Here is a 16,507-nt window from a genome sequence, read left to right on the forward strand (position 1 = left end):
TTACTGTGAGGATCAAATGAAAACACATACATACACAGGCACACACACACAAAAAAACAGACTGATAACTTTAACAGGAAGTATACTATAATATAGCAGCAGATCCAAATAGATAATTTAACTAAACATCCTGCTTAATAAGTCTGTTTTTAGATTGAATATACGAATACATACCGTCCACTTCACTTCTGGCCGAGCAAGCGGAATAAATCTTCCATCAAACATGTGAGAAAATGGACCATGACCTTAAAAACAAAAGGAGCCTTAGAAGCAAGAAAAATCTTTGTAAGTTGGTAAAAACTGAATTCATTTTTTCATCTTTTTAGTTTAACTTGAGTATTAACAGAAATTATTAATCTAGAAATATACCATGAAAAGGGCCAAATACTTCCTTTCTATTTTTTAAAACAAGAGAACAGGAAGCAAAACCATAGAGGAAAATAAGCTCTCCAAAAATGGGTCTCTCGGTCACTAGAGCTTAAGTAAATTTGATGAAAGGACATTTTGTGTAACTAAAAGGAATGTTAATGCCAAAGACATTTGGCATCTTAAGAATGAATATTTGTGGATTAGTACAGCAATTTTAGGGCAATCCACTGGGCTACAGGAAGAAAATATTACAACTTTATTGTATTACTCTCATCCATTATAAACATGTATCTTTACGAAAATTTTGTAACATATATAACATTTTATAATACATATGTATACAATGGACTATATCTCAGCTTTTTTTACTGATGACATGGGCATTCAAAAGTGTTTAGAGATCACTGGTTTATTTTATCCAAAGTAATTTTAAGTCCCTACAACATTTAATAATTTGAAACTTTTTGAAGCATAACTCAAAATTGTCAAAATTTCCCTAGAATTTCTGTCAGCTAGAGAGGGAGCCTACCTTGACCAGTCCTGGGCTTTCTTTGTCTGTCCCAGGCTGTGCACAAAGGCTTATTACTATAGTGCTCAGACTCCTGAGGACTGACAAAGGTTTCCAGTGATTCCTTTCTCAAAAAATACCAAGAATCTATTAAATGTATCTTCCAGGGGTGGTACTGGTCCTATTGAAACATTCCAGGGGAATGAGCTGTCCAGGATGATTTAGCTGTGTGCCTTTACACAGCTGGCTACTGCAACTGAGACCCCCTTTCCCCTTTCCCTAGCCCAGAAGGCATACTCTAATTCTGACTCCTCTAATATGTAGTGATAAATTACAAGGAGTAAAAACTCCTATGATTAAAAAGGCCAGGATAGTTTCTTTAAAGAAAAGAGACAATAGTCTTCCATTTAGATTCAAGTAGCCCAGACTTCACAAGGATCAAGGAAGAAAAGGAGTTCTAGAAATCTGCTAGAGCAGATGAAGTATTCTAGGTGTGAGAAGAATGGATTTAACAAAGCAATTATAGGAAAAATGGCAATTTTATTCAATGAAAAGGATAAATGAAAAATGAAATTCATATCATCCTAAACATAGCAGTCAGAAAATCTCATTATCAGAAAGTCTTTTAATATAACTTATAGCAAAGTTATATTTGCTATAATATTTGGGAAAATCACTGAAAGACACAATAAAATAGCAATGATTTGAGCTTATGAGTCATTCTAGGAGGAAACAATGGCACAATTATGTGGCTGTTAACTAAAAAATTTAAACAAAACTTCCATATTTCTCTCGGTTAATCTTATTTTTACATTTCCGTGAGAGCTAACATGTTATGGATTTATACAACTTTGGATCTTTGTACAGCTCACCGAGATCATGGCAAAGCCCAGCAATCTGAACACAGAGCATATCTCGTTCATTTATCTGCAGCTCTGGTTGTTTTTCATGTAGGGCATGAACTAGACATCCTGCTAGATATCCCACCCTGCACGGCAAAAAAGAAAGGGAAAAAAAAGTCACTCTTCCATCTGAAAGGTCAGAGAAGAAAATTCTGGTTCTCCAGAACATTAACGTTCTCAAACATTTATATCTCTAGGGCAACTTTACAGAATACTCTATTTCAGAACTGGGTAGGAACATACTCAAACAGAATCCCCAAAGCAGGACTTCTTTAGCTTTGTTATGTATAAAACAAACACTGAAGATGAAGTGCCTAACAAATGTTAAATGCAACCTCAGTATTTTCCTCTGAAAGTAATTCTTGAATGAATACAAGAGCTCTCTTCTCCCCTGAACTCTGAGCTCCATGAGGGCAGAAACAATTTCTATCTTGTTTGTGGTTTGTTAAGGCCTGGTAAGTATTCAATAAATATTTGTTGATGAATGAACATTAGAGTAGATACGCATATGTTCTGGCTAATCAAAAAATGCTTCAGGGAAGCAGCTATTGCTCACGCAGTTGAGCTCCCATTTACCATATGGAGGACCTGGGTCCGATTCCTGCGACTCCTGTTAAAAAAAGGAAAAAGGCACATTCCAGACCTGCATGGGAAGGCGCAGGCGGCACCCGCCGCGCGGCAAAGCCATGTACCAAAAAGATGATGCAACCAGATAGGAAAAAAATGCTTCAAAACAGACCACAAACAAAATAATGCACTGTAAGTGCTTCATGAAAATCTGGAAAACTGTCCAGTTCTTCCTTGCCAATGTCATCCTGGCTCTACATTTTATAATAGAAAAGCAGACCAAAGTCCCAACTTAGTTGCACTTAACTGAAGTGCCACCGTCTCTAAGCTGTCGATGTTTTCTGACTTACACACTTCCTTATAAATAAGAAAATGATTTAGCTCCAAAAGGTGATTCTATATGATATTAGGGAGTAAAATTAAATCAGTGTTTTCAACTCAGAGAAGAATACTTTATTGAAGTGACCAATTCATAGAAACATTTGTTATCTTTCCAGGAAGGATCCATGCTGCTTAAAAGAATAGATAAAGTACAAAAAATATAATAACGTAAATCAAAAGTCTCAATATTCTCATCAATAAAATAAGGGCATTTCTACCACTTTGCTCTCTAAATGATAGACATAACTATTTCATGAGACAGGGAAGTAATTAATAACTGTTAGCTTTCCAACCTCATTCCTTTCTTACCCAAGACAATGCTCAAATCGATTGTGTGAAGCTCCAGGAAAAACATAATAACTGCCTCCCAACTGTTTAATATATCGAAGTCGCTGAAATTGAGGTGTGTCAATTATTCGGATCAGGAGAGGGTGGAGCTCAATGTGGCCATGGATAGGATCATTAATTACCTAAAAATTATGATGAAGTTAATATAAGTAACAACATGTAACTCCAGCTAAAATTTCTGTTGTAGCCATTCTAAACTACATTGCAAGGTTAAAGCTATTTAATTGTTAAGTAACAATAATACTTAAGGAAATGACCAGATATTAATATCATTACCTTATTTACCATCATTACCAAAGAGATAAAGCAGATTGGATATCTGGGTATATTTTACTTCTTAATATAATTTATCAGTTGATGTTGCCCATCAACTGATAAATGGATAAACAAAATGTGGTCCATGCATACAATGGAATATTATAAAGCCACAAAAAGGAATCAAGTTCTGATACATGCTACAATATGGATGAACCTTGAAAACACTAGGTTTAGTGAAAGAAGTCAGTCACAAAAGACCCCATACTATATGATCCCATTATATGAAATATCCCAAACAGGGAACTCTAGAGAGAGAAAGTTGGTTACCTACAGCAGAGAGATGGGGTGAGGAGAAATGAGGATGACTGCTAATGGATAAGTGGTTTCTTTCTGAAGTGAGAAAATGTTCTAATATTAGATTATGGTGATGGTTGCAAAACATTTATGTATATACTTTAAATGGGTAAATTACATGAATTATATCTCAATAAAACTGTTAAAGAATAAAGGTGAATAGCAAATTAGGGTAGGAATCCTAGAGAATTGTATTTGAGTAGAGAACTAGGTCAATTATTTTTCAATCTTACTTTTGGTGAAGCTAAAAAAGATAAGGTACTGATTGCATTACTAAACAGTGATTCACTGGTTAAAATACTTAATAGATTTTAAAACTATTTTCAACTGTAATTTATAATTCATAAATGAAGTTAAATTTTTAAAATGAAAAATAGAAGATTAAAACAATGCAAATGAAACCTCTGACTACCTTGAATATTAATTAAAAAAATACCTTTTTATTGCAAATTCTAATTGTGAAAAATGTGACCTCAGAGATTACCTGATTTAGTCTCCCTTAATGGAGAAAATTCACCTTGCCCATGCCCTACCTAAAGAGAATACCCTATGCTGTTGCTATTGAGGAAGGACAAAATAGAATACAGGATAGTAACCTTCTTCCAACTGCAGGACAGAGTATTTAGATATCATCTTTGCTTTGTGACCATTTTATTATTTCTTCATGAAAAGAATGAAGTATACTTTATGTTAGGAAATCTTTTCAGAAAGGGTTGGGATTCTATTATTTGAAGAAAATATTTGCTATAGGAATCACTACCTTGCCTAAAAAATAAAATGATCATAGAATTAAACCAAATATTGCTTAAATTTTTCTGAACATGATTTTCAATGAATATTAAACAGGCTAGCTTGCAAAAGTAAAATTGAAATTTGTATTCTAATAAGGATGTGATGTGATATATATCTATCCTCTGCACTAATATCTGACAAAAAAAGTTTACAAAAACTGACAAGAAAATGTAGTACAACTTTAAAAGTTATTCTATGACTAGGGATAACTAGGGTTATGTATGTCATTATGGATGATTCTCAAAAATATAATTCTAAATGAAAAAAGAAAGTTTAAGAAGGTTCCTGATAGTACAATATTTATATAGTTTAAGAACCATGAGGTGGGGGCTTTATGGGGACCTCATATTTTTTTAATGTAACATTAAAAAATAAATAAAAAATCAAAAAACAAAAAGAACCATGTAAAACAACCCTACACATACACACATACTATCTACATATGTAATAAAAGCATAAAAACATTCATAGAAATGATAAACATCAAATTCAGAATGATGTTTATTTCTGGGGAAATGATGTAGGAAGGATACAAAAGAAACTTTCCATTGTTTCTAATATTTTATTCTAAAAATAATAGATCTGAAGGAAATAAGGCAAAATGTTAAGATTTGACAAGTTGGGTAGTGGTCTATTTATACATTTCTTTCTTTTTTTTAACTTTTTATTTTGAAATAATTTCAAACTTAGAGGTCAGTTGCAAAAATAATATGAACCCCATACAGAGAACTTCCACATATCCTTATCCTCCCTCCCTCCTTTCCTTCGTTCCTTCCTCCCTCCCTCTCTTCCTTCCATCTACCTATTTATCTACTCAACATTTGAGAACAGGTTGCACACATCATACTCCTTGAACATATAATATGTTCATGTATATTTCCTACAGACAAGGAAATTTACTTACGTAATCGTCCTAAGTTCAGTTATCAAGTTCAAGAAATCTACCATTGATATAAAGCTTGCATTCTATATGCAATTTTTTTTTCTTATGTTCCAATAATGTCCTTTTGAGCCTCTTCTCCTCCATTCTTAGAGCCCATCAAGTATTATATTTAATTGTCATTATGTCTTTAGTTTCTCTTTCTTTTTTTTTAACTTGTGGAAACATATATATATATATATAATAAAAATCCTCCCATCCTAACCCCTCCCAAACATTCTATGCAGTGGGACTAATCACATTCACAATGTTGCAGGATCTTCACCAACATCCATTACCATCACTTTCTCTTTACCCCAAACAGAAACCCTACACTTGTTTTGCATTAATTCCCTACTACCCTTGTCCCCAACCCCTGTCCTCTCCTTTCTTTCCCTGTGAGTTTGCATATTCTGATATTTTGTGTGTGTGTGGTTACCAAGGGGCTAAAACTTAACATCCTAAATCTAAAACAATCTCATTGGCTGTCATACCAACTTAACAACTTTGAGAGCATACATAAACTATGTTCCAATATCCCTTCATCACCTCCATTTTCATATACTTTTTGTCAGAGATTATATATTTACACATTATGAGTCAAAAATCATTGATTTATCATTATATTTTATGCATTTGCTTTTTAGATCTTGTGGGAAGTAAAAAGTGGAGCTACAAATAAAAAATACAAAAATACTGGCATTTATGTTTTTCCATGTCATTATCTTTATCAGAGATCTTTATTTCTTCATGTGGCTTTAGCCAATTGTCCAGTGTCTTTTCCTTTCAACCTCTAGAACTTCCTTTAGCAGTTCTTATGGAACCGGTTAAGTAGTGACAAACTCCCTCAGCTTTTATTTCTTTGGGAATGTCTTAGCCCCTCCTTCATTTTTGAAAGATGGTTTTGCCAGATATAGAATTCTTGGTTGGCAATTTTTTGCTTTCAGCTCTTAAAATGTGTCTTCCCACTTATTTCCTGCCTCCTTGGTTTCTGATGAGAAATCACCACTTAATTTTATTGAGGCTCCCTTGTGTGTGACATGTTGCTTCTCTCTTGTGGCCTTCATAATTCTCTCTTTATCTTTGGCACGCAACAATTTGATTATAATATGCCATGGAGTGGTTCTATTTGGGTTTTCCTGACGGGAGTGGTATTAGTCAGCCAAAGGGGTACTGATGCAAAGTACCAGAAATCTGTTGACTTTTATAAAGGGTATTTATTTTGGGTAGAAGCTTACAGTTACAAGGCCCTAAAGAATCCAACTCAAGGTACCATAAAAAGTACTTTCTCACCCCAAGTCTGTTGCCATGTGTTGCAGCAAGATGGCAGGTAACAGTCTGAGAGGGCTCAGCCTTTCTGCACGCCTAACAACATGGTCAAATCAAAGCCCTAATCTTGATTTAATAAAGTAAAAGTGAAACCTCTGAATTTAATACAATCAAAGGGCTATCACGCCCACAGGAAAAGACCAGCTTACAAGCATAATCAATGTCTCTTTTCTGAATGCATATATAATATCAAAGTGCCACAGGAGTTCACTGAGTGTCTTAGATTTGTATACTCATGTCTTTCATTATATTCGGGAAGTTTTCAGTCATTATTTCTTTGAATATTCTTTGCACCTTTCCTTCTTCTCCATTTGGGACTCCCAAACCATATACATTGATATGCTTGATAATGTCTGACAGGCTCCTCAGGCTCTATTCACTTTTCTTCTTTCTTCCTTCTGCTCCTCAGACTGGCTGATTTTAGTTGTATTAGCTTCAAGTTCACTGATTCTTTGTTCTGCAGGCTCCAACCTGCTGGTGAACCTCTCCAAGGAATTTTTTTTTCTTTAGCTCTGTTTGTTTCCTTTTCATAATTTCCATCACTCTACTGATATTCTCTTTGTGTTCACCTATTCTTTTCCTGATTTCCTTTAGTTCTTTGTTCATGTTTTCCTTTAGCTCCTTGAGCATATATAAGACCTTTTTTAGTCTGGAATGTACCAGATCTGAATCTCCTCACTGATATTCTCTAACACTTTAATCTTCTCTTTGCCTGGCCATCACTTCTCATTTCTTTGTATGTTTTAAAATCCCATTGTTTAGTAATTTTTTTAAACTTGGACATTTTCACATTTTAATGCCTTATCATGTTCCATAAGCTTATATCCAGTTAGAGTTTTACTTGAATGCCAGGAGCTAACAATAACCAAAAGAACCCAAAAAACAAAAACAAAACAAAACAAAACAAAAAATTTATGTCTTTGTAGATTGACCTGTGCCAGTGCTTTTCTTCAGAGCTAATCTATACAATGAGTTGGGAGAATAGCTCTGGGTCAAAGTGTAGAGGCCACCGTGATTCTTTCTGTACAAGCCTCTTATCTTGAGCATGCATGTGTGGCCCTAGGAATTCCCCCATTTATACAGATACAAATGTCCCCCTTTCCCTAGGAAACCAATGCCTCATGGTCTCAGGCACCATACTGTATATTCTATAGCCAGCAATCCTTTTTCCCAGGCAGTATGACTTGTCTGCTCTCCCATAGCATTCTGTAGGAGAGTTCCCTGAGTCACCTTCTATGTGAAGGGCAAATTCTGGGACAGCAAGGTGTTCAGGCTACAACCAGACAGATTGGGCTAGACATACACGCTCCTAGTATGTGTATGAGTGTTACGCTGCTCTCTCCAAAACCAGGACCAGGAATCTATACTGAGAGTATGGACTGACTCCATGCAAAGGCAGTAAAAGGATGGGGAGGAGTCAGTTAGGGTACCACAAGTTCCTACCACTTCTACGTAGCCTTTTTTGATTTGCTTCTAGAAAGATGTTTCTTCCAAATCTTGCTTATTGTTCAAAGCTTCTATAGGGGACGGAGCCCTGAAGTGTCTCATTCTACTATCTTAATCAGGGAAAGGCTCCCTATTTATACTTTCCTGTATGCTTGAAATATCTTAGGTTTTCTTCTGACTTAAATATTCAGTACTCATTTTAGAAAATGCAGAAAATTTAGGAAAGTACAAAGATCCATTACCTACAGTTCATCCTATCACTGAAAAGCAGATTTCCTTTCACTCTTTTTTTTTTTTTCACACATGGTATAGCAGTTTGATATAATTGATTAATTCCAAAAAGAAATATTGAATTATGCTTGTAATCTGATCTGTACCTGGGCATGATTGAGTTATGATTAGGGTGTTAGGATTAGGGGTGGGGACTCACAGATAAAAGGCATGGGGAAGAACAGTTGAGGGCTTTTAATGTTGGAGTTTGATGCTGAAGACTGGAGCCCTGGGAAGTCAGCACGCAGAGGTAAGAAAAGCCAGCGCCAGGAGGCAAGGAACCTTGAAGCCAGAGTAAAGCAAGCCCCAGGAATGTAGGAACCCAGGAGGCTGAACCCTCACAGACATCAGCAGCCATCTTAACTCCAAATAGACTTTGGTGAGGGAAGTAATTTATGCTTTATGGCCTGGTATCTGTAAGCTCCTATCCCAAATAAATACCCTTTATAAAAACCAACCAATTTCTGGTATTTGCATCACCATCCCTTTGGCTAATACACATGGGAAGCAGGCATTCAAACCACTGAGCTATATCCACTCCCCTCCTTTCATTCTTTTTAAATGAATTTTACATGTTTGAGTTAATCACCACTTTATATTTAAAAATTTGATAAAAAGTCAAATTCCTCTTACCTTCATTGTATCAATGTGAGTTTGACTCAGTCTTTGGATACAACTAAGCAGCTTCTGTCTCTCCTCCAAGGAACTAAAATTACAACAGGATAAGCATATCCATCATCATGTGCTTAATAATAATCCCTAGAGTATATAACAGTATATAATCAACTCTATGTTATCTGGACTAATAGAATGGAAGGTCAGGTTGGAAGGAACAATAATTCAGACATGCTCCTAGAAACTCTCTCCATTCTTAGCCCTAAGATCTGAGACTCTCCTGCATAATCAATATAGGCCTCCCCCAGAGTTCTGCCCTTGATCTTCTTTCTCAATCTGCAACATCTCCTACATCTCTACTGAATGTCAATTTAAACCTCAAACTTATTATAACCAAACTGAACTCAACATCTACCCTTATCATCCTGGATCTACATGGCTCATGTTAGTGAAAACTGAAGGTAGCACTTGTTGACATAAAGTATAGTGATAATGAAAGAGGATTTTGAAACCAGACAGAACCAGCTCAGATCTACCACATGAAATCTGCACGACCTTGTAAAAGTCACAACTTTTTTATATATAGACGTACTCATTTATAACCCAGGGGCAATATTACTTACCTCAAAGAGCTGGAGAGGGATTAAAAGAATGCACTTGGGGAAGTGGATCTGGCTCAACAGATAGAGCAAGCGCTTACCACAGGGGAGGTCCAGGGTTCAAATCCAAGGCCTCCTGGCCCATGTGATGGGCTGGCCCACCCGCAGTGTTGATGAGCGCAAGGAGTACCCTGCCTTGCAGGAGTGTTCCCCTGCATAGGGGAGCCCCACGCACAAGGAGTGTGTTCTTTAAGGAGAGGCGCCCAGCACGAAAAAAGTGCAGCTTGCCCAGGAGTGGCGCTGCACACACATAGAGCTGACGCAGCAAGATGACGCAATAAAAACAGATACAGATACAGATTCCTGGTGGCGCTCACAAGAATATAAGTGGACACAGTAGATCACACAGCATATGGACACAGAGAGCAGACAACTCGGGGAGGGGGCAGTGGCAGGGAAGGGGAGAGAAATAAATAAAAAATAAATCTTTAAAAAAAAAAGAATGCACTTATCACAGAGCTCTTAGCAATTCCTTAATTAATCTATTTCTCAATTTAGCCTAATACTCAGGCACAACTATAAACCTTATGAAAAAAAGTAAATATTCACTCATTTAACAACTATTTAACAGATACTTCTGTTTGCCAGTGTAGTCAAAGTACTGGAGTTAAATTAAAGACTCAGTTTCTGCTCTCAAGAACTAATGGAGGGAAGCAGACTTGGCCCAATGGATAGGCATCCACCTACCACATGGGAGGTCTGCGGTTCAAACCGTGGGTCTCCTTGACCCGTGTGGAGCTGGCCCATGTGCAGTGCTGATGCGCACAAGGAGTGCCCCAGCAGGGGTGTCCCCCACTTAGGGGAGCCCCATGCGCAAGAAGTATGCCCCATAAGGAGAGCGGCCCGGCGTGAAAGAAAGTGCAGCCTGCCCAAGAATGGCGCCGCACACACGGAGAGCTGACACAACAAAAAGAAACACAGATTCCTGGTGCTGCTGATAAGGATAGAAGTGGTCACAGAAGAACACACAGCGAATGGACACAGAGAGCAGACAACTGGGGGGGAAAGGGGAGAGAAATAAGAAATAAATCTTAAATAAATAAATAAATAAAGGGACATGGAAGCAGACATGGCTCAACTGATAGAGCATCTGCCTACCATATGGAGGGTCCAGGATTCGATACCCAGGGCCTCCTGACCTGTGTGGTAAGCTGGCCCACACGCAGTGCTGCCACATGCAAGGAGTGCCGTGCCATGCAGGGGCGCCCCTGCGTAGGGGAGCCCCACACACAAGGAGTGCGCCCTGCAAGGAGAGCCGCCCCACGTGAAAAAAAGTGCATCCTGCCCAGAAGTGGCGTCGCACATACAGAGAGCTGATGCAACAAGATGACACAACAAAAAAGAGACATAGTTTCCCTGTGCCGCTGACAATGCAAACGGACGCAGAAGAACACACAGCAAATGGACACAGAGAGCAGACACCCCGGGGCGGGGGTTGGGAAAAGAAATAAAAAATTAAAAATCTTTTAAAAAATCATTAGAAGAACTCAATTTAGAGGGGCTATAACTGATTAAGTATAGTTGCACAGCTGAGCATAAACAGAAATCACACAACAAAATAATACAAAATCTAAAATAACCCCAGTGCCTGATATTTTCCTGAACTGATACTCAGTATTGATCAGTTAATTAAGATGTCCCAAAAAAGCTATTCATAAGGAAATCATGATAAAGCATATAAAAACAACCACCAAAAACTTGTCTGTGTTTTTGCAAAGACTATAGCTTTAAATAAAGACATAAAATGGTCATGGGCCAGGAAACTAAAAAAAAAAAAGTATTACCAGCACAGTATTGTAAATATAATTAATGCTGTTAAATTGTACATGTAAAAATGGCTAAAATGCTAAATTTTACATCATATATAACACAATAAAATTTAAAAAACAAACCATAGACCATTTAAAAAAAGGTTGTCTTAGACTATAATAAGATTTTATTTCTGTATTTCAACATTTCTGAACTCTAATTAAACCTTCTTCTAACTGAAAATATACATTTAATGTGACAATGTTTCTCATTTCCCAGAAAAACCTTTATAAATCAATGACTGATCATGAAATTGAGGGATCACAAAAAGTGCTTGACTAAGCTGTTTTCCTCTAGAAAGCAGGATCCTGGAAAAGAGCTAGGATACAGATCATTTATTTTGGGAAGGGAACCCTAGGAGTAGGAGTCAGGGATTAGGGATGGTGAAATTAGAAAGATGGGAAAAAGAGTACAAGGATTTTAGCAAATTGGTTGCACTGGTACCACTGTGAGCAAGTGGCCCTACAATGGTACCATTGTGAGCTGTACAGTTCAGTAGAACTTTCTGTGATGATGGAAATGTTTTGTATCAGCACTGCCTACCACAGTAGCATTTGAAATTTGGCTGGTGTAACTAAGGAACTGAATTTTTAATTTAATTTTAATTTAAAAAGCCATATATAGCTAGTGGCTAACACAGAGGGCAGCTCAAAGTGCAGCTCTGAAGAGTCAACCACATTCTACCTCAGAGTGTGAGGCAGGGCGTAAGAGATGTGCCATATATGTTCATTCTGAAATTTGGACTTTTTCTCTTTTGTTCACTAATGTGTCCCAAATTCCTGGAAGAATGCTTAGCAAATGAGGGCCCTTCATAAATATTTGTTCTATGAATCAATAGTATTTGGGGCGGCAGACTTGGCCCAGTGGTTAGAGTGTCCGTCTACCACATGGGAGGTCCACGGTTCAAACCCTGGGCCTCCTTGACCTGTGTGCAGCTGGCCCATGTGCAGTGCTGATGCGCGCAAGGAGTGCCCTGCCACGCAGGGGTGTCCCCCGCGTAGGGGAGCCCCACGCGCAAAGAGTACACTCCGTAAGGAGGGTTGCCCAGCACAAAAGAAAGTGCAGCCCGCCCAGGAATGGCGCCACACACACGGAGAGCTGACATAGCAAGATGACGCAACAAAAAGAAACACAGATTCCCATGCCGCTGACAACAACAGAAGCGGACAAAAAAGACACAGCAAATAGACACAGAGAACAGACAACGGGGGGGTGTTAAGGAAAGAGAAATAAATAAACAAATCTTTTAAAAAAAATAGTATTTGGGTCCACAAAAAAGTATATGGTTCCCTTTAAAATAAAGACTATTAGAATAAATCCCATTTATTTCAAATAGTAAACAACTATATACATGATAAATAGGTTTAGTTTAAGTTGCTGAGGAGCTGAAGAGCAGTAGTATGAGGGTTTGGAGGGATGTGGTTCTTAAAGAGTCAAGATGAGGTCTCTCAACACATACTACTCAGATGTCAAATGTCAATGACAAAGAGAAAATTCTCAGAGCAGCAAGGGAGAAGCAAACCATCATGTACAAGGGACATCCACAGTAAGTGCAGATTTCTCTTCAGAAACCACGGAGGCGAGAAGACAATGGTATGATACAATTAGCATACTGAAGGAGAAAAACTGCCAGCCGAATATTTTTTATCCAGTAAAATTATCCTTCAAATATGAAGGTGAGTATAAAATATTCAAAAACAAACAGAAACTAAGAGAGTTTTCAAAAAAAGAATCTACCTTTGCAGGAAATATTAAAGGAAGCCTTAGGACCTGAAAGAAAAAGATAGAAGAAAGAGGACTGGAGAAGAGATTAGAAGAAAGAATAGCAAAAAGGATATCCAAAAGAGTAAAAAGACAAAAAAATGATATAACATATGAAAACCAAAGAATAAAACGGTGGAAGTAATTAGTGCATTTACAGTGATATCATAATGTGAATGGATTAAACTCCCCAAACAAAAGATACAGGCTGGAAGTAGATGTCGCTCAAGTGATAAGAGTCTCCGCCTACCATATGGAAGGACCGGGGTTGCATCCCTGGGGCCTCCTGGTGAAAAAGAAGAGAGCGTGCCCGCATGGCAAGCCAGCACCTGGGCAAGGGCCTGCATGGTGAGCACAAGAGCCTGCGTGATGAGCCAGTGCCCATGCAAGTGAGTAATGCGGCAAAATGATGACGCATCAAAAGAGAGACAAGGGGAGAGTCAAGATGAAGCGCAGCAGAAACCAGGAACTGAGGTGGCACAATTGACAGGGAAACTCTCTCTACACCAGAAGTCTCCAGGATCAAGTCCCAGTGAATCCTAGAGGAGAGAAAATGAGAAGACAGCACAGACAGCAAAAAAAGCAGGGCAGGAGAAGGGGAGGGGGGAAAATAAATAAATAAGTAAATCTTAAAAAAAAAAATTTAAGAAAAAAGATGCAGGCTGACAGAATGGATTAAAAAACACAAGCCATCTGTATGCTGCTTACAAGAAACTCACCTTAGACCAAGGGATACAAAACAGTTCAAAGAGAAAGGCTGGAAAAAGATACTCCATACAAATAGTAACCAAAAAAGAGCAGAGGTAGCTATACTAATATCAGACAAAACAGACTTTAAATGTAAAAAAGTTATTATAAGAGATACAGAAGGCCATTATATATTAATAAAATGGATATAACAGTCATAAATATCTATGCATTTAACCATGGTGCCCCAAAATACACGAGACAAACTCTGGGAAAACTGAAGGGAGAAACAGACATCTCTACAATAATCACTGGAGACTTCAACACCCCACTCACATCATTAGATAGAACAACTAGACAGAAAATCAACAAGGAAACAGAACTTCAGCAATACGATAAATGAGTTAGACCTAACAGACATATATAGAACACTGCATCCAAATTCAGGTTATACATTCTTCTCAAGTGCCCATGGACCTTTCTCCAGGATGGACCACATGTTAGGGCCCAACGCAGTTCTAAAAAATTTAAAAATACTGAAATTATACAAAACAGCTTCTCAGGTCCAATGGAATGAAACTGAAACTAAATAATAGACAGGAAAAAAGTCAATTTGCAAATGTGTGGAGGCTGAACAATAAGCTCCTAAATAATCAGTGGGTCAAAGAAGAAATTGCAGGTGAAATCAGTAAATACATTTAGACACATCAAAATGAGAACACAAGTTATCAAAACTTATGCGGAAGCAAATGTGGCTCAAGCAATTGGGCTCCTGTCTATCATATGAGAAATCCTAGGTCTAATTTCCAGGGCCTCCTAGTAAAGACGAGCTGGCCCACGCAGCGAGCTGGTCCAAGCGGAGAGTGGGCCCACGCGGAGTGCTGACCCGAGCAGAGTGCTGGCCCACACAGGAATGCTGGCCCATGCAACAAGCTGGCCTGAGTGGAGAGCTGGTGCAGCAAGATGACGCAATAAAAAGACACAGAGAGACAAGAAGAGACACAGCAGACCAGGTTGCTGAGGTGGCGCAAGAGATTGAGCACCTCTTCCAGTCTGGAAGGTCCCAGGATTGGTTCCCAGGGCCACCTAAAGAGAAGACAAGCAGACACAGAAGAATATACAGCAAAGAATACACAGCAGAGAGCAGATGGCGAGTGCAAAAACCATAGGGGGTGGGGAAGAAATTTAAAATATATATATATCGAAGACCTAAATATAAAAGCCAGGAACATGAAACTACTAGAAGAAAACATAGGGAAACATCTTGAAGACCTTGTGGTAGGTGGTAGTTTCTGGGACTGCACACTCAAAGCATGAGCAACAAAAGGAAAAATAGATAAACGGACTGCTTCAAAATTAAACATTTTTGCACCCCAAAGGACTTTGTCAAAAGGGTGAAAAAGAAACTGAATCAATGGGAGAAAATATTTGGAAATCACATATCTGATAGCGTTTAATATGCATGATATATTAAGACATGGTACAACTCAAAAATGAAAAGATAAACGACCTAATTAAAATATGGGCAAAAGACTTGAATAAACACATGTCAAAAGAAGAAATACAAATGGCAAAAAATCACACAAAAATGTTCAACATCACTAGTGATTAGGGAAATGCAAATCAAAGCTACAATGAGGTATCATTTCACACCTATTAAATTGGCCAAAATAGGGAAGTGAATGTGGCTCATCTGAGAGAGCATCTGCCCACCATATAGGAGGTCCAGGGTTCAGTACCCAGGGCCTCCTGGCCCGTGTGGTAAGCTGGCCCACACACAGTGCTGATGCGCACCAGAAGTGCCATGCCACCCAGGGGTGCCCCCCACGTAGGGGTGCCCCACAAGCAAGGAGTGAACCCTGCACACACAAAAAAACGCAGCCTACCCAGGAGTGGCGCCACACACATGGAAAGCTGACGCAGCGAGATGGCACAACAAAAAGAGACACAGATTCCTGATGCCGCCTGACAAGAATGCAAGTGGACACAGAAGAACACACGGCGAATGGACACAGAGAGCAGACAGCAGGGGGTGGGGGGAGAGGGGAGAGAAATAAATTAAAAAGACAGAGAACTACAAGTGCTGGAGAGGATGTGGAGAGATAGGAACACTTATTCACTTTTGGTGGGAACACAGAATGGGACAGCCACTATGAATGACTGTTTGGCAGCTCCTAAGGAAGTTGAATACAGATTTGCCATGTGACCTAGCAACACCACTACTAGATATACACCCAGAAGAACTGAGAGCAGTGGCACGAACAGGCATCTGCATGCCAATGTTCATAGTGTCGTTATTCACAATTGCCAAAAGATGGAAAAAACCCAGGTGTCCATCAACTGATGAATGAACAAACAAACTGTAGTGTATACACATGATGGACTATTATGTAGCTGTAAGAAGAAATGAAGTTGGGAGGCATATGATAATATGGATGAACCTGGAAGATATTATGTTGAGTGAAACAAACTAGACACAAAAGGACAAATATTGTACGATTGTGCTATTATGAACTAAACATATTGTGTAAAC

General features: G+C 38.3%; 1 protein-coding gene across 1 annotated transcript in view; it reads right to left on the bottom strand.

Annotated features, from left to right (window-relative positions):
• The window catches only part of SAMHD1 (SAM and HD domain containing deoxynucleoside triphosphate triphosphohydrolase 1), a 71,695-nt gene that overhangs the window by 49,168 nt on the left and 6,020 nt on the right, over window positions 1-16,507 (bottom strand). Inside the window, exons 3-6 of the mRNA XM_004466604.4 lie at window positions 9,077-9,149; window positions 3,037-3,197; window positions 1,750-1,865; window positions 175-245 (exon numbers count right to left, since the gene is read on the bottom strand). Coding sequence (XP_004466661.1) covers window positions 175-245; window positions 1,750-1,865; window positions 3,037-3,197; window positions 9,077-9,149 — 421 coding nt within the window. The remainder of the gene's footprint in view (window positions 1-174; window positions 246-1,749; window positions 1,866-3,036; window positions 3,198-9,076; window positions 9,150-16,507) is intronic.

Source organism: Dasypus novemcinctus, chromosome 24 (assembly GCF_030445035.2).
Source record: "Dasypus novemcinctus isolate mDasNov1 chromosome 24, mDasNov1.1.hap2, whole genome shotgun sequence".
Taxonomy (NCBI): Eukaryota; Metazoa; Chordata; class Mammalia; order Cingulata; family Dasypodidae; genus Dasypus; species Dasypus novemcinctus.